General features: G+C 34.7%; 1 protein-coding gene across 2 annotated transcripts in view; it reads right to left on the bottom strand.

Annotated features, from left to right (window-relative positions):
* Positions 1–509: 509 nt before the first annotated feature.
* The window catches only part of LOC149797352 (uncharacterized), a 65,191-nt gene continuing 40,132 nt past the window's right edge, over positions 510–25,568 (bottom strand). For both annotated transcript variants that reach the window (XM_089962103.1, XM_089962104.1), the window contains 6 exons: positions 22,481–22,674; positions 19,447–19,676; positions 17,932–18,028; positions 12,314–12,469; positions 10,745–10,821; positions 510–7,305 (listed from right to left, as the gene is read on the bottom strand). In XM_089962103.1, the coding sequence (XP_089818229.1) occupies positions 7,243–7,305; positions 10,745–10,821; positions 12,314–12,469; positions 17,932–18,028; positions 19,447–19,676; positions 22,481–22,674 (817 nt within the window). In that variant the 3' untranslated portion in view covers positions 510–7,242. The remainder of the gene's footprint in view (positions 7,306–10,744; positions 10,822–12,313; positions 12,470–17,931; positions 18,029–19,446; positions 19,677–22,480; positions 22,675–25,568) is intronic.

Here is a 25,568-nt window from a genome sequence, read left to right on the forward strand (position 1 = left end):
TAATCACAGTGATATTGATGCTACAGTGTGGGGATGAATAACATAAACACAGTGATCTTGATGCTACAGTGTGGGGATAAATAACAATCACAGTGATCTTGATGCTACAGTGTGGGGATAAATACATAATCACAGTGATCTTGATGCTACAGTGTAGAGATAAATAACATAATCACAGTGATTTTGATGCTATAGTGTGGGGATAAATAACATAACCACAGTAATCTTGATGCTACAGTGTGAGGATAAATAACATAATCACAGTGATCTTGATGCTATAGTGTTGGGATAAATACGAAATTTTTATGTAACTTAGATTTACATATAAAAAAGGATTCAATTATCACATGGTGCTATTCTATACTCATAAAGACTGAGGATGTAGATGGGCAGATAAACAGATAAGAAGGTGATTCTTGTACGGTTCTAAAATTACACTGCAGGGCCATTACCATGTCACTACATCCACATACATTCATGTCAATGCAAAAATGACAGACAAAATTAGGCAAGAATAATTTTTTATTTTAAATCAATCATGGAATAAATAAATCCATGGAAACTTTATTGACAATACATATTACAAAAGAAGCCAAAAAACATTTCCAGATCAAACTGAAACCATGTTCAATCAAACCAGTCCTCTATATTGCAGCAATAAGCATATAAAATGAGAAATGTGTTAAAACATGACATGGCCAGTTGCACATAGGATCCCAACATCAACTGACCCAAATCCTCCAAACTGTGGGGACATACAACATGTTAAAAGGACAAAGAACTGAGCCCAGTCCTCCAAACTGTGGGGACATACAACATGTTAAAGGGACAAAGAACTGACCCCAGTCCTCCAAACTGGGGGGACATACAACATTTTAAGGGGACAAAGAAAATGAAACGGTGCACAGAACATAATACACTAACAGCACAAGAAAATAAGACAAATCTTATTTGCTTTGACAGTTTTGACACTCTAACCTGGCGAAGATAAAAATTCTCTGGATCTTAATCTTGTTTAACTTTAGTGTTCATTCATTATCTACCAAAATTTATTATGGGTTTTAATGGACAGTTTATATGCACTAATATGATGCTGCATCAACCAGCTGAATATAAAAATTCATTAAAAAAACAGAGTAAACCAGTGAAATCAAAGGGTCCAATTTTTTGATTAGCAAACAAAATTTATGCACATCCACCTCAAATTCACATATGCTTTATTCATATCTTCAGGTCATTTTTGATACACAATGAAGCATGTGTCTTTGCATGTTTTGGGATTTTTAACACAGTTTTAAAACTTTTTCAGTCATATCACTACAATATCTGCAGTGTGGCAGTTTATAGTGATGTCCAGCACTGGGGCAACATGCCACAGACATGTAGCATGATGTCCCACCCCGTCGCCTTATCCTGACAGCCGGCCACCAGTCCTAACACTAACCTCTTAATATTGAGTGCCAAGCGAGTTAGCTGCTAGTACCATTGTCACGTCCAGTAAATTAACGGTAAGAAATTATCAAGCTACATTAGTTACAATGTATATTATGAAAATCATTACAAAATGAACCCAAAGAACACTGCAAGTGACAATACAAATATTCAGCCAGATTAAAATATAAATTTTTCAGCATATTTGCTTAAAGCAAACATTGATCAAAATGCCATAAATAACCCAATAATTTTTGCTAATGTATTGTTTTTTATTTCCTTAAAATTTTGACCCTGAATTTATTACATGAAGAGTTTTGAATAATATCCATTTCTAATTAACCTGTAAATTTACTGCAGAATTTTTTTGACAAATCTAACAATTTGAAGAAATAATTTCTGACAGGCAGACAATAATTCTGATTAAAAACATATTAGATAACTGCACAGTTCACAACACAGCATCACTAATATGGTGTTTCATATAAACTCACTCTGATTATGACTAATATTGCTGTCAAGAATTAATGCAATCTGATGGACACTTATGATCTTGGTCATGTTCTTTCAACATCTGATTCACCAATGAGATTATAGCTTTCACATTTATCATCAAGGTCATGTTCTTTTTATATCTGATTCACCAATGAGATTATAGCTTTCACATTTATGAACAAGATCATGTTCTTCTGACATCTGATTCACCAATGAGATTACATCTTTCACATTTATGAACAAGATCATGTTCTTTTTACATGTGATTCACCAATGAGATTACATCTTTCACATTTATGAACAAGGTCATGTTCTTTCAACATCTGATTCACCAATGAGATTACAGCTTTCATATTTATGAACAAGGTCATGTTCTTTCAACATCTGATTCACCAATGAGATTACAGCTTTCATATTTATGAACAATGTCATGTTCTTTCAACATCTGATTCACCAATGAGATTACATCTTTCACATTTATGAACAAGGTGATGTTCTTTCAACATCTGATTCACCAATGAGATTACAGCTTTCATATTTATGAACAAGGTCATGTTCTTTTGACATCTGATTCACCAATGAGATTACAGCTTCCACATTTATGAAATGAAAAATGTCACTCAGCACATATAACTTCTAAATATAATGCTCCCCATCATGATATACAATGCTTTATCTCGGAGGTTACTAAAAATAGGTTGAGTGGGAATTCCAAAGGTCACTGGGACCTCAGCCTTGATCAGTACCTGTCAGATCTACAAATTATAAGCAGATCTTCATTTTAATAACTGATAAGAATTAGTCATAATTTTGATACCATACAATTTGCTGGCATACATATTTCTTTGTCCAACTGTATTGCTTTCTTTGGCAGTATATACTGTAAAAATGAATTATGTGACTTGGGGACTAATGCAAATTTTCTTATTCCATGTAAAATCTAAAATAAAAGTGTTTACTAGTATTGTAATCTACATATCTGTTTTCTGTGTACTTTGTTCCCTAAGGTATGAACAAAAAAATATGTGACAAAAGTTATAATCTTCTGGCAGTGATTGTGCTAACTTTTTGCATTTGAACAGACTTTAATCAGGACTAAAATAAACAAATTCCTTAACAATATTAAATTTACATGCAGGCCAACCTAATTACACTTCATGTGACATTATTCGCTCTAATTAGGTAATTTCAAGATAATATTCATCAAAATTCAGAAAACTGAAAACATTCAGCTGATTTCATTTACTTTACACTTCAGTGTAAAATACCTTAAACATATTATTTTACATGTGTAAAATATGTCCTTATATTTAACATGAAAATGCAGAATTTCCCATCATGCCATGCAATGTTTGATGTTGTGTGTTGATAGAAGGTATGAAGCAAGAACAATGAGCAGTGTGTGAGCTACAGCAATAAATGGAAACTCCATTTCCTTTAAACATGGAAATTAGTTTTGGCTGAAGAAACAGACTCTGCACTTTTTGTTTTTGTTTTGTTGCCATTACTACATCTCAACAATGTTACAATGTGAAAAACTAATGTATTGTTCCACCCAACTGGACTACCTGTCAATAATGTCAAAAACCCATGTATTGACTCAATCAACTGGACTACCTGTCAATAATACCAAAAACCCATGTATTGATTCACTCAACTGGACTACCTGTCAATAATGTCAAAAACCCATGTATTGACTCAATCAACTGGACTACCTGTCAATAATACCAAAAACCCATGTATTGATTCACTCAACTGGACTACCTGTCAATAATGTCAAAAACCCATGTAAGGATTCATTCAACTGGACTACCTGTCAATAATGTCAAAAACCCATGTATTGACTCACTCAACTGGACTACCTGTCAACAATGTCAAAAACCCATGTATTGATTCACTCAACTGGACTACCTGTCAATAATGTCAAAAACCCATGTAATGATTCACTCAACTGGACTACCTGTCAATAATGCCAAAAACCCATGTATTGATTCACTCAACTGGACTACCTGTCAATAATGTCAAAAACCCATGTAATGATTCACTCAACTGGACTACCTGTCAATAATGTCAAAAACCCATGTATTGAGTCACTCAGCTAGACTACCTGTCAACAATGTCAAAAACCCATGTATTGACTCACTCAACTGGACTACCTGTCAACAATGTCAAAAACCCATGTAATGATTCACTCAACTGGACTACCTGTCAATAATGCCAAAAACCCATGTATTGATTCACTCAACTGGACTACCTGTCAATAATGTCAAAAACCCATGTAATGATTCACTCAACTGGACTACCTGTCAATAATGTCAAAAACCCATGTAAGGATTCATTCAACTGGACTACCTGTCAATAATGTCAAAAACCCATGTATTGATTCACTCAACTGGACTACCTGTCAATAATACCAAAAACCCATGTATTGATTCACTCAACTGGACTACCTGTCAATAATGTCAAAAACCCATGTAAGGATTCATTCAACTGGACTACCTGTCAATAATGTCAAAAACCCATGTAAGGATTCATTCAACTGGACTACCTGTCAATAATGTCAAAAACCCATGTATTGACTCACTCAACTGGACTACCTGTCAACAATGTCAAAAACCCATGTATTGATTCACTCAACTGGACTACCTGTCAATAATGTCAAAAACCCATGTAATGATTCACTCAACTGGACTACCTGTCAATAATGCCAAAAACCCATGTATTGATTCACTCAACTGGACTACCTGTCAATAATGTCAAAAACCCATGTAATGATTCACTCAACTGGACTACCTGTCAATAATGTCAAAAACCCATGTATTGAGTCACTCAGCTAGACTACCTGTCAACAATAATAAAAAACCCATGTGCTACTTCACTCATCTGGACTGTCAACAATGTTAAGAGGCCTTTGTGCTGCTTCATTCAGCTGGACTACCTGGCACCAATGTTAAACACACCATGTGCTGCTTCATTCAAATGGACTTGCTTTGTGGTTGACTGGGATAAAATAGAGATTATTTTTTATATATTCTGCAATTCAGAAAGGGATCAACATGTCTGATTAAATGGAAATCCAGACAATTTAAACTAAATGTATTATTATTCCTCCCATGAAATCTAAGCAGTTCAGGCCCCAATGTCTTTGGCCTGAATTCCCACTCTTGCTGAGGAAACACATTCCTTCCATTACTGTCCTCATTTTGTGAGGTTTAAATTGTATACCTTGATTACCTCACTTGATGAGGCTTACATGGTATGCCATGGTGTCTTCAATTTATGAGGCTTACATAATATAACATGATGTCTTCTTTTTCTATAATGATCACTCCACATTAGAAATGGACACTGATGAGTCATATTTGAAGCACAATACAAACACTGCTACAAATCTCTGAAGTGACAAACAAATACTGTACATACTCATTTAAAAATATGCTTTGTAGTTCAAAGATTTAGCTTTACTTATTTACAAAACACCAGCATAATAATTCATTTTAATCATTTATTAAATAATCTGCGAGAGTTGTCAAACCACCTTCTTTTTGCTTCCATTTTCACTTCATATCTTACTTTGTTTTTAGTTCAATCGCTTTTCAAGTCAAATCCTGGATGGAATAATGTCAAATAATCCTGGCTGTATTAAAAATCAATGTCATTTGAATCCTGGCTGTATTAAACATTAATACTATTTTTAGTTCAATCGCTCTTCAAGTCAAATCCTGGATGGAATAATGTCAAATAATCCTGGCTGTATTAAAAATTAATGTCATTTGAATCCTGGCTGTATTAAACATTAATACTATTTTTAGTTCAATCGCTCTTCAAGTCAAATCCTGGATGGAATAATGTCAAATAATCCTGGCTGTATTAAAAATCAATGTCATTTGAATCCTGGCTGTATTAAACATTAATACTATTTTTAGTTCAATTGCTCTTCAAGTCAAATCCTGGATGCAGTAATGTCAAATAATCCTGGCTGTATTAAAATTTAAAGTCATTTGAATCCTGGCTGTATTAAACATTAATAACATTTGAATATATTGCACTGGCTCCAAACATAGGGTTATAATAAATTGGGATGCTAATGTCACATTAGCCATAAAACAGCTGCACTGGCAACATAGGGGTATATACATCCCATACCAACAATACAGTGATGAGTTCCAAGGATAACAAATCCAGTCTGGGACCAGGGGTGAATAGACCACCCCAGCAGATGGGATGGAGTGCCTCCACATTCTTTACACAGTACCTTCTTCTAGAAAGAACACCTGTGTGCCCCTATGCAGACATGTTGTTTTTATTTGTGTGCATTCCTCCACTGTCTAATCTCTCAGTCTGTACTCATATGACCAACATTGCATTTGTCTCTTCATCGCTTTGCCTATTTTGTATTATCCAAAAATCCCAATAATGTAAACAATTTTAATGTCCCCCAACAAGTTTAGACAATCAATGTTCTACTGCAACTATTTTTTCACTTTGTATCCTAAAGGTCATTTTCTACTGTTATCAATCTTATGGATTAAAACTGAACCCATAATAGTGCCCTAAGCCCTTAATTCTCTTTCGCTTGATGCTGCAGTGTTGCTACTATACTAAACGTGACAATATTTCTAATGCTTCATTGAAATTGAACAAAACTTGTACTTCCACAACGTTGCAAAATAGCTTTTGGCAGGCAACAAAATGTGTACTTCCACAATGTTGTAAAATAGTTTTTGGCATGTAATAACAAATTTTTAGCATTCATAAGAACAAGTCGACTTTATCTATGCAAGCCAGGTAACAACTTCATAACTAATTATTTTTAAAATAATTGTGCAAAAAAGGAATGCAGCATTGCTATATGCATTGAATCACTGAAATGATTCTTCAAAACACAATGGAATATGAACACACACACACACACACACAAAACCTGTCACTGACATAACATAAACAATGATATGTACATGTAATGAATAAATAAATAAATTCACGACTTTTACATACAATTAAATTTAGAGACAGAAAGCTGACTAGAAATGCATAAAAGCACAGGACAAAACCATACTGATTCATTATATTTAAGACACAAAATCAACAAAGTTCTGATTTATAGACTACATAAGCACAACTTTGCATGTAATCAGGAAATATTGTAAATAACACTCGTATGTAGTCTTGTAGATATGAATGTGTCATTCAAACAGTACTTCCAACACCTTGTAGGTATGAATGTGTCATTCAAACAGTACTTCCACCACTGTCTCAGAAATTCTGCTATTCTGTCTTCAGGGATCCATCTCTTCTCAATGTTTCATTTAAACATCACTTCCACCACTGTCTCAGAACCTCTGCTACCTTGTCTTCATGAGTCCATCTCTGCTGAATCTGAATTATTAACACGAAGTGTAATGTATAGTTACATATATCTACATAAGAAGCACCCATTTTCAAACATCAATGATCCAGACCTGCAGTCATACAATGCACCAACAGACAAGGGTGTACAATGTTGATCTACTTAAGATTCCAAGTAAATGGCAACGTCCCTTGCCTGCAGATCATAAAGCTGTGCTGGAGTTTGAATTTGAGTATTTACTATCAGCCAATCAAAATATGACCTTTCAAATGTGATTGGTGAAACGAAATCTCAAACTCACAAGTTTTATGATAACCAGACTTTGTATTTTTTTCCAAAACTATCTGAGCAAAAAACTCAAGCTTTAGGTCCCAACATTCTGTCCGCCTATAACTTTAATTGGAATTAAAGCTCAAAGTGCCAACACTTTGACAGCATATAACTTTAACTGGAATTAAAGCTAAAGTCCCAACACTTTGACAGTCTATAACTGTAATTGGAATTAAAGCTCAAAGTCCAAACACTATGACAGCCTATAACTTTAGCTGGAATCAAACCAGAATCACCTAGCCTTGATAGCATATAACTTTAACTGGAATAAAACTAGAATCACAGAAGTTTCTGATTTGTCCCCTATCAGACTTCAAAATTTCCATGATGTGGATCTACTTTAATTATTTATATTTCATTTATGTTTATGAGCTTGAAGCTGACTTTCACACTCAAATTTGTTTGAGAATACTGTGCAAGGACTGATCTGCAGCCAACTTACATGAATAGGCATGACATGAATATGAATGATATGAATAGGCATGGTATGAATAGGCATGACTTGAATGATATGAATTGGCATATGAATAGACATGATATGAATTGGCATGATATGAATATGCATGATACAAATAGGCATGATATGAATAGGCATAATATGAATAGGCATGATATGAATTGGCATGATATGAATATGCATGATACAAATAGGCATGATATGAATAGGCATGATATGAATTGGCATGATATGAATTGGCATGATATGAATAGGCATGATATGAATTGGCATATGAATAGGCATAATATGAATAGGCATGATATGAATTGGCATATGAATTGGCATGATATGAATTGGCATGATATGAATTGGCATATGAATAGGCATAATATGAATTGGCATATGAATAGGCATAATATGAATAGGCATGATATGAATTGGCATGATATGAATATGCATGATACAAATAGGCATGATATGAATAGGCATGATATGAATAGGCATGATACAAATAGGCATGATATGAATAGGCATGATACAAATAGGCATGATATGAATTGGCATGATATGAATTGGCATGATACAAATAGGCATGATATGAATAGGCATGATACAAACAGACATGATACAAATAGGCCTACAAATAGGCATGCTATTAATAGGCATGATATGAATTGGCATTATGCTTGAGCTGGGATCAGGCCAGAATAGACGAAAATGCTGGGTTAAGCCTAGCATAGATTTACTTGAAGATAGGATCAGTCCAGCATAATACAATATCATGCTGGGATCAGCTTAGCGCATAGCTTACCTTAAGCTGGGATCAGATGAGAATACACTTGAATGCTGGGATCAGCCTAGCACCAATTGGGAATCATAGTCTTGTACATTCAGATTCTAGCCATTAAGTATCCCCCACACAGACAGCCAAACATTTTTAAATATATTAATTAAGCATTGATGTTATTTTAGTTATGATTTGGATGTTATAGAATATTGGTAAATATGAATGGCTTGTTTGAGAGAAAGTGATAGAGAGAGAGAGAGAATGATGCATAGATGTGTCCATCCTGTATTTTCTTACAATGTATGTACAAATCATTCCTCGTACAATTCAGTAGTTTTAGCTGTGCATAAAAATGGTCCTTATCTTAGGAACATACATTCTTCATGGTCAAAGCAACAACAAAAAACCTACAAACTATTATACTGGAGTGCATTGGTATCACGTGTCTTCAAGTTAGTGATCGGCAAATAAGTAAATAAAGACACTGACCTTCAAGATATTATATACAGTGTATGTCTATTTGGTGTCCTTTGATCTATATTAATATAAATTTAATTTCCAGTTTAAATCAGATGATTGTGGCAAACAACCAATAAACAGATAAACAGGGGAATATAAAGTTATGATTTTGATGTATATGTATATGCTGTATAAATTGTAAATCAATTTGAAAATTGGATGCTATTTCAATGGCTTGATACTGTCATCTTACCCTCCAACATGAGAAACTTATTTGAGAGAATTAAAACAATGCATATGTAACCATTTGTGACGGGGGGGGGGGGGATTGTTGATGAGAATGGGCATACCAACATGAGCATGAAAGTACTTGTCAACCATAGACTGTCTTAAAAAAAAAACAGGTGTTACAATGAAATGTAATAAATCATGTACAACAGAGGTTTTAAGTGAACATCTGTCAATTGTAAAAGCCAACAGAGAACAACAACATAAACATCTTTCATATTTTGACTCTTATTTGCTACCAGAGATTCAATTTCTTGCTTCATGAGAAATATGGTGATCATGTCATCTGACTCTTGCATAAAATCATTGGATATTATCAGATAACAAACTGGTTAACCGATTCAATACAATCTTGTAGAAAGCTACCCTGCTTCTTGATGTGGTTGGACTGTTTTAATTATTTAAAAGTAGGAAAATGTCAATTTTCTCTCAAAACTAAAAATCTTTTTTGTAATGCAATCTTACATATGGAAAGACCTGATGGACGTGACGAATTTTGTACTGCAATGACACTTAAGGAAAGACTTGATGGATATGATCAATTATGTACTGCAATGATACTTAAGGAAAGACTTGATGGATATGACCAAATTTGCACTGTAGTCACACTTATGATAAGACTTGATGGATATGACCATAATGTACTGCAATGACACTTAAGGAAAGACTTAATGGATATGACCATTATGTACTGCAGTCACACTTATGATAAGACTTAATGGATATGACCATTATGTACTGCAATGACACTTAAGGAAAGACTTGATGGATATGACCATTATGTACTGCAGTCACACTTATGATAAGACTTAATGGATATGACCATTATGTACTGCAATGACACTTAAGGAAAGACTTGATGGATATGACCATTATGTACTGCAGTCACACTTAAGGAAAGACTTGATGGATATGACCAATTCTGTACTGTAGTCACACTTTGATAACTTGATGGATATGACCAATTATGTACTGCAATGACACTTAAAGAAAGACTTGATGGAAATGACCAATTATGTACTGCAATTCTGTACTGTAGTTACACTTTGATAAGACTTGATGGATATGACCAATTATGCCAAGATAACAATTATGATGTCTTTATTTTTTTCTTCAGAATGTATTAACAACAAGTATAGTAAGCAGACTGAAAGTGATTACTTACATAATCCCATACATCTGGACTATGCTGACTGCGTGCAGGGGCAGAACGGGGGCGTAGTTTATCCCGTCTGGTCACACCTTAAATAGATAATTATTATGCAATATTAATATTTATGAATATTGTATCTTTCTGTAAAATTGTATGTCCCACAGACACAATCAAGATTAATCCAGTTAGTACATGCTTGGAAGAGCAATGTTACAAACAAATCATGTCGACTGAATATGAAAAGCAGTCATTATATGTGTCAGGTAAGTTTAGAAGGAATTTAAACATTATATGTGTCAGGTAAGTTTAGAATATGATGTAAATTGTGGCTGGAATTTCCAGGATGGATTTCAATGTTAAAAGAAATCATAATGGTGGTGAAGTTTCTCTATGGTTAAATCAGGTTGACACTAATGCAAATATAAAACTGTTTATTGTATTCATAACCTTCAAAATAAAATAAAAAATTGATGTAATATTTCAGTTTGTACAGTAAAAAGATCACAGAAACAAGAGAATGACCCGTAATATTTGGTATATAATATCAATTTCAACCCCAAACTATGCAGAGATAAAAATATTTATCCAGAAAAACCTTGGTCTAAAACAGCTAATCCTTAGAATTTATCTTCTTGATGATATCCACTAAATATTATCAACTCTTCTTACAGTGTAGAAAAATTCAGAAAACTTTAAGGCTCAAATGTTCTATTCAATCTTTTGTTAGAGTTAGGTCCGAGCTTGAAGAAAAGGATATGCAGTACAATGAGACCAAGCAAATCATATAAGTTATTCCAATTATTTGATAGACTGATTCTGAGCTATGGAAGTTTTACTGTATCATTACTGACAGTGTGGACTTAATGAAGCTTTACTTCAACTTTAGTGACAGTATGAAGTTAATAAAGTTTTACTTAATCTTTAGTGAGACAGTGTGGAATCGCTTAAATTTTCTGTACCTTTAGTGACAGTGGAGTTACTAAACTTCTACTGTACCTTTAGTGACAGAGTGGAGTTACTAAATTTCTATTGTACCTTTAGTGACAGAGTGGAGTTACTAAACTTCTACTGTACCTTTAGTGACAGAATGGAGTAACTAAGTTTCTATTGTACCTTTAGTGACAGAGAGGAGTTACTAAACTTTTACTGTACCTTTAGTGACAGAATGGAGTTACTAAACTTCTACTGTACCTTTAGTGACAGAGTGGAGTTACTAAACTTCTACTGTACCTTTAGTGACCGAGTGGAGTTACTAAACTTCTACTGTACCTTTAGTGACAGAATGGAGTAACTAAGTTTATATTGTACCTTTAGTGACCGAGTGGAGTTACTAAACTTCTACTGTACCTTTAGTGACCGAGTGGAGTTAGTAAACTTCTACTGTACCTTTAGTGACAGAGTGGAGTTACTAAATTTCTATTGTACCTTCAGTGACAGAGTGGAGTTAGTGAAGTTCTATGGTACCTTTAGTGACAGAGTGAAGTTAGTAAAGTTCTATGGTACCTTTTGTGACAGAATGGAGTTACTAAACTTCTACTGTACCTTTAGTGACAGAGTGGAGTTAGTGAAGTTCTATGGTACCTTTAGTGACAGAATGGAGAGTTCGAGCAACCTCCTTCTTCAGAAGACCTGTTGTGTACTGACTCATGGCCATCAATAATCCTGGGCCACCATATCGACTGAACAGCTGTTTTAGGCGTGGATCACTGTTTACCAGCATCTGCACAATTACTAGACCTAATAATAATAATAATAATATTAATAATAATAATAACAGTAATAATAATAATAATAATTATAATAGTATTCACCAGGTACTATTAATATTAAATATTTTTGGATGAAAATTCATTCAGACATGATCTCTACTCACCCATCTGGACAATTAGCAAATATGAATTTTAATAATAATAATAATAATAATAATAATAATAATTAGAATTTCCGTAGATACAATCAGTACTGAATGTTTCAGGATGAAAATTCATTGTCAAGGAACTAGAAATGAGTCCATAAGTCACTGATGCCCCTGCAAACATGATGCAATTAAAGGGCAAAGTTCTAAGCTCAACAGGGGACATAACTCCAAAACTTTTTACTAGAAAATGGTTAAAATCAAACCTAATCTAGATCTTTTTAATGTGAAGCCTCACATCAAATTTTCTTTCAATTCCTGAATGTTGCTATCAGACTCTATCATTGTCATCATTACCAAAACAGAATAGTACAATTACAAAGTCACTGCATGGATTCACTCTGAAAATGTTACCTTTAATTTTTTTTACAGATTAAAGTAATTTTGAGTAATGAACGTTTTGTAAAACTGACATTTTTGATAGCCAAGGGTCCAAACAATCCAAAAGAGCTTTACCCTTGTAGTGTTAATTGATTTTGAATGACCTTGCCACATATGCTTAGTTGTTTACAACTTAACTGCCTATCTGCATATGCTGATTTGTTTCCAACTGCCACATCTGTGTATGCTGATTTGTTTCCAACTGCCCCATCAGTGTATGCCGACTTGTTTCTAACTGCCCCATCTATGTATACTGATTTGTTTCTAACTGCACCATCAGTGTATGCTGATTTGTTTCTAACTGCCCCATCTGTGTATGCTGATTTGTTTCTAACTGCCCCATCTATGTGTGATGATTTGTTTCCAACTGCCCCATCAGTGTATGCTGCTTTGTTTCTAACTGCCCCATCAGTTTATGCAGGCTTGTTTCTAATTGCCCCATCAGTGTATGCTGATTTGTTTCTAACTTCCCCATCTGTGTATCCTGACTTGTTTCTAACTGTCCCATCTGTGTATCTGATTTGTTTCTAACTGCCCAATCAGTGTATGCTGATTTATTTCCATTTTCCCATCAGTGAATGCTGATTCATTTCTAACTGCCTCATCAGTGTATGTAGACTTTTTCTAATTACCCCATCAGTGTATGCTGATTTGTTTCTAACTTCCCCATCTGTGTATGCTGACTTGTTTCTAACTGCCCCATCAGTGTATGCTGACTTGTTTCTAACTGCCCCATCAGTATATGGTGACTTGTTTCTAAGTGCCCCATCAGTGTATGCTGATTTGTTTCTAACTGCCCCATCTATGTGTGATGATTTGTTTCTAACTTCCCCATCTGTGTATGCTGACTTGTTTCTAACTACCCCATCAATGTATGCTGACTTGTTTCTAACTGCCCCATCAGTATATGCTGACTTGTTTCTAACTGCCCCATCAGTGTATGCTGACTTGTTTCTAACTGCCCCATCAGTGTATGCTGACTTGTTTCTAATTGCCCCATCTGTGTATGCTGACTTGTTTCTAATTGCCCCATCTGTGTATGCTGACTTGTTTCTAATTGCCCCATCAGTGTATGCTGACTTGTTTCTAACTGCCCCATCAGTGTATGCTGACTTGTTTCTAATTGCCCCATCAGTGTATGCTGACTTGTTTCTAACTGCCCCATCAGTACATGCTGACTTGTTTCTAATTGCCCCATCAGTGTATGCTGACTTTTATTTTACTGCCGAATCTGCATATGCAAAGTTGCTTAAAAATGATACTGACTTGTAGAAGCCTAATTCATGTACCTGCTACAAACTAAGTGTTTACACTGGGAATTGGTTGATATTCAACAAAATGATGCATGGTTGCTGTAGTTATCCAAAATAGACTCAGAGGATTAAATGGTTAAAAACACATCTATTCCAACATAATATATTGACAAAATCTTTTGTTGAAATAAAAATAAATTATTCATTCAAAATTCATAGAATAAAATGCAAATCAACATGTCCTAATTTTACGATCACAGTAAAATACTAATTATTATACATACAGAACAATTATAATGAATATGTTTGTGTTCAAAGTCAAACTAAGGTGACAACATAATGCTTAATTACTTTTCTCATCTGAAATTTTTTTTAAGGGATGTCCATCATACTGTTTAGGAGTCCATGATGGTGACCCTGACCCATGGTAAAGGGACCAAGCAAGCATGTCATAGAATGAATTGTCATGGCTTCAAATTAATTAATGCCAAATATGAGGAAAACCTTTCAAGAGGTTTATTAAATATAGACGAATCAAAAAACTTTCACCAAACCCTAACGCAAATCTGTTATGAATTTGACCTTGAACCTGATGACAAAGAGGCAAGTAAATGTGTCAAAGAATGAATTTTCTTAATTTATAATGCCTCATCAAAACTATGAAGAAAATCTAGCAAGGAGTCTAGAAAATATAAGCAAGCAAAAAATTGTCAACCTAAGCCTTAATAAAAGTTTTCTGTCTGTGACTTTGACCCCAAGGTCAAAGGGACAAGCAAGGATGTTGTAGAATGAATTGTCTTAAGTTAATAATGATTTATGCCATGCATGAAGAAAATCCATCAAAAGAGTTAAGAAAAATAAGCAAATAAAAAAACTGGAATCAAAATCTGAACACAGATATTCTTTGACTCTGACCTTGACTCCAAGGTCCAAGTGTCAAGAAACCTTTTAATAAAATGAACTATCTTAGCTTCATAATAATTCATGCCAAAGAATGAAGAAAATCTATCAAGGGAAAATATAAGCAAACAAAGAAACTTAAGTTACACCCAAATGCAAATTGTTAAACCTCTGACCCTGACCCCAAGGTCAAAGAGGCAAGCAAGTATGCTGTAACACAAACTGTTTTAGCTTCATAATGATTCATGCCAAAGAATGAAGAAAATTGATGATAGGGTTTAGGATATATAAGCAAATGAAATTTTTTTAAAACCATAACCTAAAACAAATTTTCTATGAAGGCCTGGCATCAGTCACATATTTTATCCCCGTGGGTTAAAGTTTCCTATCCAGCACACACAAGGGGAAGATTCTATTTGATAGGAGCAATGTTCACTCAGAGGTTAGTTTCTAGCACTTATGTATACATGTGAGTCTACTGACAGTAGAACAAAATACCATTTTAAAGGCTGTTTACTTCCATTATCATTTTAAAGTTGAAATCTACCACTTTTTAAAACTAAATTAAATTTTTGTTTTGCAAAAATATCTAGAATTTTTACATGTTCCATCCACAAATTACAAAAGCCATTGCGATATTGCATGCCAAGTATTCTTATTATGAACTGTTACACAATGGCTAATATGTATATACAACATGCTGTAAATTGATTACCTTATTGTTGTAATCTGACGAGTTCAAGGTCAAAGGCAAGCTATTTATTGAGATTGTTAGAAGTAATAAAGTAATCAAGGTGGGCTATGGTGGATTATGAGTCTCTGATTTAAAATCGTCTAACCTTTGGCGGAGGTGAGATAAAAAAAAAAGAGACTGAGCAAAAAAATGATTCTGGCTGAAACAATTGTGCAATTTTTTTAATTTTTTGCGTGTCTTGTTTAAATTGTTACTGTGTTTTTCAATATGCTTTTGGAGAATAATTTAAGGGAAGCTCTTAGCTTCTTTGGTCAATTCATGTTAAAATGGTGAAATGTGGTCCTTCTGCCAATGCTTAAAAAATACCTACTAAGAAGACACACCACAGGAAGTTGAATAATGCATGGAAATCAGAATTTAAGTGGGTGCAGGCAAGTAGGAAAGGTCCAGTTAGAATGTGTTTTTCACGCAAAATGGATTATATGATAGTATTCGGGGGGAAACAATTATATCAAAAGGCATATGCAGACACCAATGCATAGTATGAATAATTCTTCTGTAACAAACAAACCAACTTTGAAGGCCTTATCTGAGACTGGATAAAAAGTGAAAAATGTGGTATTGCAGATACTTATTTGCAAATATTGTGGCAGAGCACAATTTACCATTCCTCATTGTAGATCATTTTACTAAACTGGTTAAAGTTGTTTCCAGACCCTGAGATGGCATAAAAAGTTTCATGCCTATGTATAATAGTCAACACTTATTGTCAATTGTGTCCAAGCTCCCCCTTGGACAGATGCATATTGTCACTTAAGCCCTGGCACACACTTGAACAGATGCATATTGTCACATAGCCCTTAGCACCCCACTTGTTCAAATGCATATTTTCACACACACCTTAGGAGCCACTTGGACAGATGTATATTGTCACATAGGCCTTAGCATCCACCTGGACAGATGTATATTGTCACATAGGCCTTAGCACCCACCTGGACAGATGCATATTGTCACACAAGTCTTAGCACCCACCTGGATAGATGCATATTGTCACACAGGTCTTAGCACCCACCTGGATAGATGCATATTGTCACACAGGTCTTAGCACCCACCTGGATAGATGCATATTGTCACACAGGCCTCAGCACTCCATTTGAACAGATGAATATTGTTACATACACCTTAGTACCCACTTGGACAGATGCATATTGTCACATAGGACAGATGCATATTGTCACATTGGCCTTAGCACCCACTTGGACAGATGCATATTGTAACACTGGCCCTATCACCCACTTGGACAGATGCATATTGTCAAACACGCCTTAAAACCCACTTAGACAGATGAATATTGCCACAAAGGCACTAGCACCTTCTTGGACAGATGCATATTATCACACAGGCCCTAGCATCCCCTTTGAACAGACGCATATTAATTAATACTTTCTTTAAAATTTACCATCTGATTCATGTTACAAACTTGCTGTTTTGTGATATTATGAAGAGAAAATGTATTATGGCAAAAAATGCGCTTGTTTTTTTTAATCACCTTGAAACAGGTAAAAATTTATGTTGATAAAAATCCTACTGATTTAAAACCCAATCTAATCATCAATATTTTGAAATTCACTGATTTAAAACCCAATCAAATCATCAATATTTTGAAATTCACTGATTTAAAAACCCAATCTAATCATCAATATTTTGACATTCACTGATTTAAAACCCAATCAAATCATCAATATTTTGAAATTCACTGATTTAAAACCCAATCTAATCATCAATATTTTGAAATTCACTGATTTAAAACCCAATCTAATCATCAATATTTTGAAAATTACTCATTTAATGCCCTAATTTTGTTGCATGTATGTTCATGTTTAGAAGAATGCTGGTTCAATTTCTTCCCAGACCAGACAAGGTTTGTTGACAGGATATATTGTTTTGCAACTGCCCCAGCATGAAATATTCTTTCATGAGTTGATGTGCTGTTAAACACCAATGAATTAATGATTTTACACTTAATATTAATATAAATGGGGTTCTACAGACACACCTATGATCTCCATTAATTCATCCTCTTCATTTACCCTCAGATAGTCTACCAGTTTTGGCATGCAGCCAAGTTCAGACAACTTCATGTGGACATCTGTCTGCAAGAATAAGCAAACATCATGCTAGACTATCATGAGATTTGATCCCTTCTTGTATCTTTATAAAATGGAAGATCAGGTTGTTATTAATGCTGCTGAAATGCTGAGTACAATATTTAGACCTGACCAAACTAAATTTCAATTAACCTGCATAAAACAACTGCTATATCTCCAGCATTTGTTGGACTTGGCTATGTTTGTGGCATATGTTTTGATACATTTTTAGCAATGTATACAACCTAGCAAATGCTTTTATAACAGCACAGTATGCAAAATAGCAAATGCTGTTACAACAGCACTGTATGCAACATAGCAAATGCCGTTATAATAGCACTGTAACATAGCAAATGCTGTTATAATATCAATGTATGCAATATAGCAAACAATGTTATTATGGCATGGTAACATAGCAAGTGCTGTTATAATAGCACTGTATGCAACATAGCAAATGCTGTTATAATAGCACTGCATGTAACATAGCATATGATGTTATAATAGCACTGCATGTAACATAGCATATGATGTTATAATAGCACTGCATGTAACATAGCATATGATGTTATGTATTCAATATAGCAAATGATGTTATAATAGTACTGTATGTAAAATAACAAATGCTGTTATAATAGTAATGTATGCCATATAGCAAATGATGTTATAATAGTACTGTATGCAATATAGCAAATGATTGTATAATAGTACTGTATTCAATATAGCAAATGCTGTTATAATAGTACTGTATGCAAAATAGCAAATGATGTTATAATAGTACTGTATGCAATATACCAAACGATGTTATAATAGTACTGTATGCAATATAGCAAATGATTTTATAATAGTACTGTATGCAATATAGCAAATGATGTTATAATAGCACTGTATGCAATATAGCAAATGATGTTATAATAGTACTGTATGCAATATACCAAACGATGTTATAATAGTACTGTATGCAATATAGCAAATGCTGTTATAACAGCACTGTATGCTGCATAGCAAATAATGTTATAACAGCACTATGTAACAGAGCAAATGCTGTTATAACAGCACTGTATGCAACATAGCAAATGCTGTTTTAATAGCAAAAGGTTTATATATCTCATTACATTCTCATGGCAGAGATTTTAACAAATAGACAGTCAAATTTTCCCATACATGTTTTGGTACATATTTTTACTAAGATTAGTAGATTGGTCAATTTGATTCAGGGATTAACACAACATATTTATTAGCTGATTGGCTAGTTTGATGCAGAGATTAACACTACAGATTTATTACTATGTAACTTATACATAAGTCATCTTGAAAAGTTGATTGTTGATGACATTTGCTTTGGGAATTCTTTGTCAATTTGTCTGATCTCCAGCAATTTACTCTTGACTTCAGGAAATGAATATAAGAAATGAGCCAATTCTCACCTCTCCATGGTGGACCAGATCATGCAACAGAAGAGCAGACTGCTTCTTGAGTTCCTTGGCTTTGACAAAAAGGCCCTGGAGTAAAGCATTTCCTGCCTCCAGTATTACTTCATCTCGGCACTGGTCAGCAATGGTTCGGCTTCTGTCAAACTTGGGTTTAGGTTTTCTTCTAGGGCTTAATTTTCTGTTTGAGCTCAGGCTTGAATTATTACAATTCTCATTCTCTCCATCTGGATAGGAAATCACACAAACTGATGAGAATGTTCCATGGATGAGATATATAATTTTAGTTCTTCAAAAGGGACTGACACCCTAATGACTAGAGGAATTCATGAGTAGTCAGTTTCTTAACTGCTTCTGTATTTTTACTTTCAGAATATTAAAATCATTTAAGACATTCTTGAAAAAACCCAACATACCAATTCTCATTAAAAAAAAAGATTTTTTTACATCTCAGTTAACATCAAGATAAGTGCAGTTTAAAAAATCTTTCTTTTGACTTTAACCTTGAATATAGGACAAGATCACTGAAGTTGTCTGGGATACAGTGAGGACATACATAAACCCAGTTACCAAGTTTGATCCATAATCATCATTATTTTGATTTGATACCTTTCAAGGTATTCTTCAGAAACATCAACATAATTGGTCTGATAAAAAAGTCAATTTACACATTCACACTTGTCTGTGTTATAATATTCACAAACCATCAAAGGTAAAAACCCAATTCAACACCTTTGACCTTGAAATCAATGTCAATCAACTTGTTTATCAAAATACACAATACGGTCAAAATTTATTTGTCTGTGTACAAGTCACTGTGCTCATAAGCTTTATGAAGTATAAATATGCAGCACTGACCACTGACTTGACCACAAGTTCAAGGACTGGTACGTCAGGTTTTCAAAACTTTTCACAATATGTTGGATGATCATGATTAGGTGTGTGCCATTTTCACTCACAACTAACTACATAGTGCAAAAAATGTTTAATTGAAAACCCAATGTCCTTGAAGAAGAGTAGTGATAAGAAAATCTCTGCCATGACAACTATGGCTGATATACTGAAGGTCAAATTTTTTTAATTCAAGGACCTGCAGCATATTGTATGAGTGTTTAGGTGAGAAGTCTGTGTCAGTATTGTTGTTGTTCTAAGGTTTAACACCATTTTTCAGTACAAGATAGGCTATACATGGCGGCCAGTATAACTGGTGGAGGAAGAACCCTGAAAAACCCAGGGAAGAACCACCGACCCACAAGAAGCTACTGGCAGGCTTTCCCACGTACCCATGCTACTGTGTCAGTATAACCATCCATCTGGAAGAAGTAGCCATAAAATGTTCGAGATGAAGGTGGCCATTTTGGAGATCAGATTAGTATCATTTTAAACTACAACTACATACTGCAAACAGTCCAATACTGAGACCCGATGTCGATGCAACCATCGTTTTTGGGATGAATCATCATGGCATGATTTTCATTTTAACTGCCGTTCATTCAGACCTAACCTGACATCATAAGAAGTCTTTAAGTCATGTTTTCATTGTATTTCCAGCTTCTGTTCAGGAGGAGTAGTGATAAAAATATTTTCAAGATGGCCAAAATTATAGTCATACTGATGTCTGAGGGGCATCATTTCATTTAGGACCAATAAGAACTTGGGATGAATGTGTGTATGGAGTTTCATGGCAATCCTTCATGTAGCTAAGGGGGAATAGTAAAACTAATGGGAGTGAGAGACAGATGATGGACAGACAACACACAACAGCTCATGTAATATTTACTTCTGGACTATGACAAATTGACTTAATGAGACCAACACCATTTACAATCAGAACATATATTTTCTGCAAAGAAATTCATCTTTAGAGACATAGAGAGACCTACACTGACTTGATAATTTCCCCTTGAGATTGGAACAGACAATAAGCTAAATCATCTTTAGAGACATAGAGAGACCTACACTGACTTGATAATTTCCCCTTGAGATTGGAAGACAATAAGCTAAATCATCTTTAGAGACATAGAGAGACCTACACTGACTTGATAATTTCCCCTTGAGATTAAATTTGGAATGGACAATAAGCTAAATTATGTTTAGAGACATAGAGAGACCTACACTGACTTGATAATTTCCCCTTGAGATTATATTTGGAATTGAAAATAAGCTAAATCATCTTTAGAGACATAGAGAGACCTATGCTGACTTGATAATTTCCCCTTGAGATTATATTTGGAATGGACAATAAGCTAAATCATCTTTAGAGACATAGAGAGACCTACACTGACTTGATAATTTCCCCTTGTGATTATATTTGGAATGGACAATAAGCTAAATCATCTTTAGAGACATAGAGAGACCTACACTAACTTGATAATTTCCCCTTGAGATTGGAACAGACAATAAGCTAAATCATCTTTAGAGACAGAGAGACCTACACTGACTTGATAATTTCCCCTTAAGATTATATTTGGAATTGACAATAAGCTAAATCATCTTTAGAGACATAGAGAGACCTACACTGACTTGATAATTTCCCCTTGAGATTATATTTGGAACTGACAATAAGCTAAATCATCTTTAGAGACATAGAGAGACCTACACTGACTTGATAATTTCCCCTTGAGATTGGAATAGACAATAAGCTAAATCATCTTTAGAGACAGACAGACCTACACTGACTTGATAATTTCCCCTTGAGATTATATTTGGAATTTACAATAAGCTAAATCATCTAAAGAGACACAATTTTAATCCATGAATTGCTTGGACTGAAGTTTTTATTTAGATCTGACAAATAACAGAGTGGCTGGTTCTTAGGACCTAAAAGCTTACATTGAATTATTCATCACAGAATCAATGTACTTCTGAATGGCAAGGAATTTAATGCAAATTATAGCATCTGTATTATTATAGTTTTAAATATCATCACAATTTCACAAGCTTTCAAGAATCTGGTTTACTAACTATTTAAAAATTTATATGCTCATAAAAAGTTTCAAATTCATGAGAATTTGTCTAATTTTTTACAAACCTTCTGGCTCCTCTTTTATGGTGAAGGTGTCAAGGACTACAGGAACATCAGAAGAGGGTCTCAACTTAGCCATCGCTGTTTTAGGACGGGGCCCCAGGGCTTCTTTGATCAGCTCTGCTATCCCAGGGGACATCTTTTCCAGGGCCATATTCAGCCGTTTGTCAATATCCTGACTACACATTGCTGACTGAGGTCTGAATTAAGAAAAACTAGTTGTTACTAACATGGTCATTGTCCCCTACCCACTCTCCACCATCGTCCCCTACCCACTCTCCACCATAAGGCTAGTGAACTAGTTGTTACTAACATGGCCATTGTCCCCTACCCACTCTCCACCATAAGGCTAGTGAACTAGTTGTTACTAACATGGCCATTGTCCCCTACCCAAACTCCACCATAAGGCTAGTGAACTAGTTGTTACTAACATGGCCATTGTCCCCTACCCACTCTCCACCATAAGGCTAGTGAACTAGTTGCTACTAACATGGCCATTGTCCCCTACCCACTCTCCACCATAAGGCTAGTGAACTAGTTGCTACTAACATGGCCATTGTCCCCTACCCACTCTCCACCATAAGGCTAGTGAACTAGGGGCTGGGTGTAACTTTACCAAATCAAACACATGCAGTAACTTGTTAAAATGTGGTTAAAATCTGCCTGAAAATGATATTATTCAATATATTTCTAATATGAAGCCTAATTGCTTATATAACTGAAATAAAAAAATTTGAATGCTTGAGGTTTTACAACCTATTAAAACAGTCTAAACCAGTGAAGCATCGGAACCAAGCAAAACATGACTGATAATGCTACTCAGCTACAAGATCTTCAAGCTAAAGCTTTCCGCAAAATGTAAATGAAATGAATCAAAGTAGATTTGTGCTTGTAAAACACACATGCCTGCACTGCAGACCAAAACAGTTCCAGTCCAAAAATGTATTAAAAAAACTGAATACAAGCTTGAAAAATGTTACCATGGCATTAAGATCTAACCAGGTCATCTAAATACATATAAAATCATGCCTCAGGCAAGCAAATTTCATTTGTCACCCTCAGGTGTTTTTTGCTTAACTGTTCTAAAAAGGTTTTCATTCAGAAAGTTTTAAAAATGTGTAAAATTTTGAAAAACTGTTTTAATGCCTGGAAATCTAATTAGGTGATTTACACACAGATACCAAATATACCAGAAAATGCAGACGATGAAGTACACATGGATATAGAATATGCCACAAAATGCCTATGGTGATGCACACATGGATACAAAATATGCCAGAAAATACATATGCTGATGCACACATGGATACAAAATATGGCAGAAAATGCCTATGGTGATGTACACATGGATACAAAATATACCAGAAAATGCCTATGGTGATGTACACATGGATACAAAATATACCAGAAAATGGCTATGGTGAAGTACACATGGATACAAAAATATGCCAGAAAATGCCTATGCTGATGCACACATGGATACAAAATATCCAGAAAATGGCTATGGTGAAGTACACATGGATACAAAATATGCCAGAAAATGCCTATGGTGATGCACACATGGAATCAAAATATACCAGAAAATGGCTATGGTGAAGTACACATGGATACAAAATATGCCAGAAAATGCCTATGCTGATGCACACATGGATACAAAATATCCATAAAATGGCTATGGTGAAGTACACATGGATACAAAATATGCCAGAAAATGCCTATGGTGATGCACACATGGAATCAAAATATACCAGAAAATGGCTATGGTGAAGTACACATGGATACAAAATATGTCAGAAAATGCCTATGGTGATGCACACATGGATACAAAATATGCCAGAAAATGGCTAAGGTGAAATACACATGGATACAAAATAAGCCAGAAATGGCTATGATGAAGTACACATGGATACAAAATATGCCAGAAAATGCCTATGGTGATGCACATATGGAATCAAAATATACCAGAAAATGGCTATGGTGAAGTACACATGGATACAAAATATGCCAGAAAATGCCTATGCTGATGCACACATGGATACAAAATATACCAGAAAATGGCTATGGTGAAGTACACATGGATACAAAATATGCCAGAAAAAAATGCCTATGCTGATGCACACATGGATACAAAATATCCAGAAAATGGCTATGGTGAAGTACACATGGATACAAAATATGCCAGAAAATGCCTATGCTGATGCACACATGGATACAAAATATCCAGAAAATGGCTATGGTGAAGTACACATGGATACAAAATATGCCAGAAAATACCTATGCTGATGCACACATGGATACAAAATATGGCAGAAAATGCCTATGGTGATGTACACATGAATACAAAATATACCAGAAAATGCCTATGGTGATGTACACATGGATACAAAATATACCAGAAAATGGCTATGGTGAAGTACACATGGATACAAAATATGCCAGAAAATGCCTATGCTGATGCACACATGGATACAAAATATCCAGAAAATGGCTATGGTGATGTACACATGGATACAAAATATGCCAGAAAATGGCTATGGTAAAGTACACATGGATACAAAATATACCAGAAAATGCATATGGTGATGCACACATTGATACAAAATATGCCAGAAAATGGCTATGGTGATGTACACATGGATACAAAATATGCCAGAAAATGCCTATGCTGATGCACACATGGATACAAAATATACCAGAAAATGGCTATGGTGAAGTACACATGGATACAAAATATGCCAGAAAATGCCTATGCTGATGCACACATGGATACAAAATATCCAGAAAATGGCTATGGTGATGTACACATGGATACAAAATATGCCAGAAAATGCCTATGGTGATGTACACATGGATACAAAATATGCCAGAAAATGGCTATGGTAAAGTACACATGGATACAAAATATGCCAGAAAATGCCTATGGTGATGCACACATTGATACAAAATATGCCAGAAAATGGCTAAGGTGAAATACACATGGATACAAAATATGCCAGAAATGGCTATGATGAAGTACACATAGATACAAAATATACCAGAAAATGGGAGGCCCCGAGTGGCCGAGTGGTCTACAGTGCTTTCCGTTACAGATCAC

Source organism: Sinohyriopsis cumingii, chromosome 6, assembly GCF_028554795.1.
Source record: "Sinohyriopsis cumingii isolate HCF-2022 chromosome 6, ASM2855479v2, whole genome shotgun sequence".
Taxonomy (NCBI): domain Eukaryota; kingdom Metazoa; phylum Mollusca; class Bivalvia; order Unionida; family Unionidae; genus Sinohyriopsis; species Sinohyriopsis cumingii.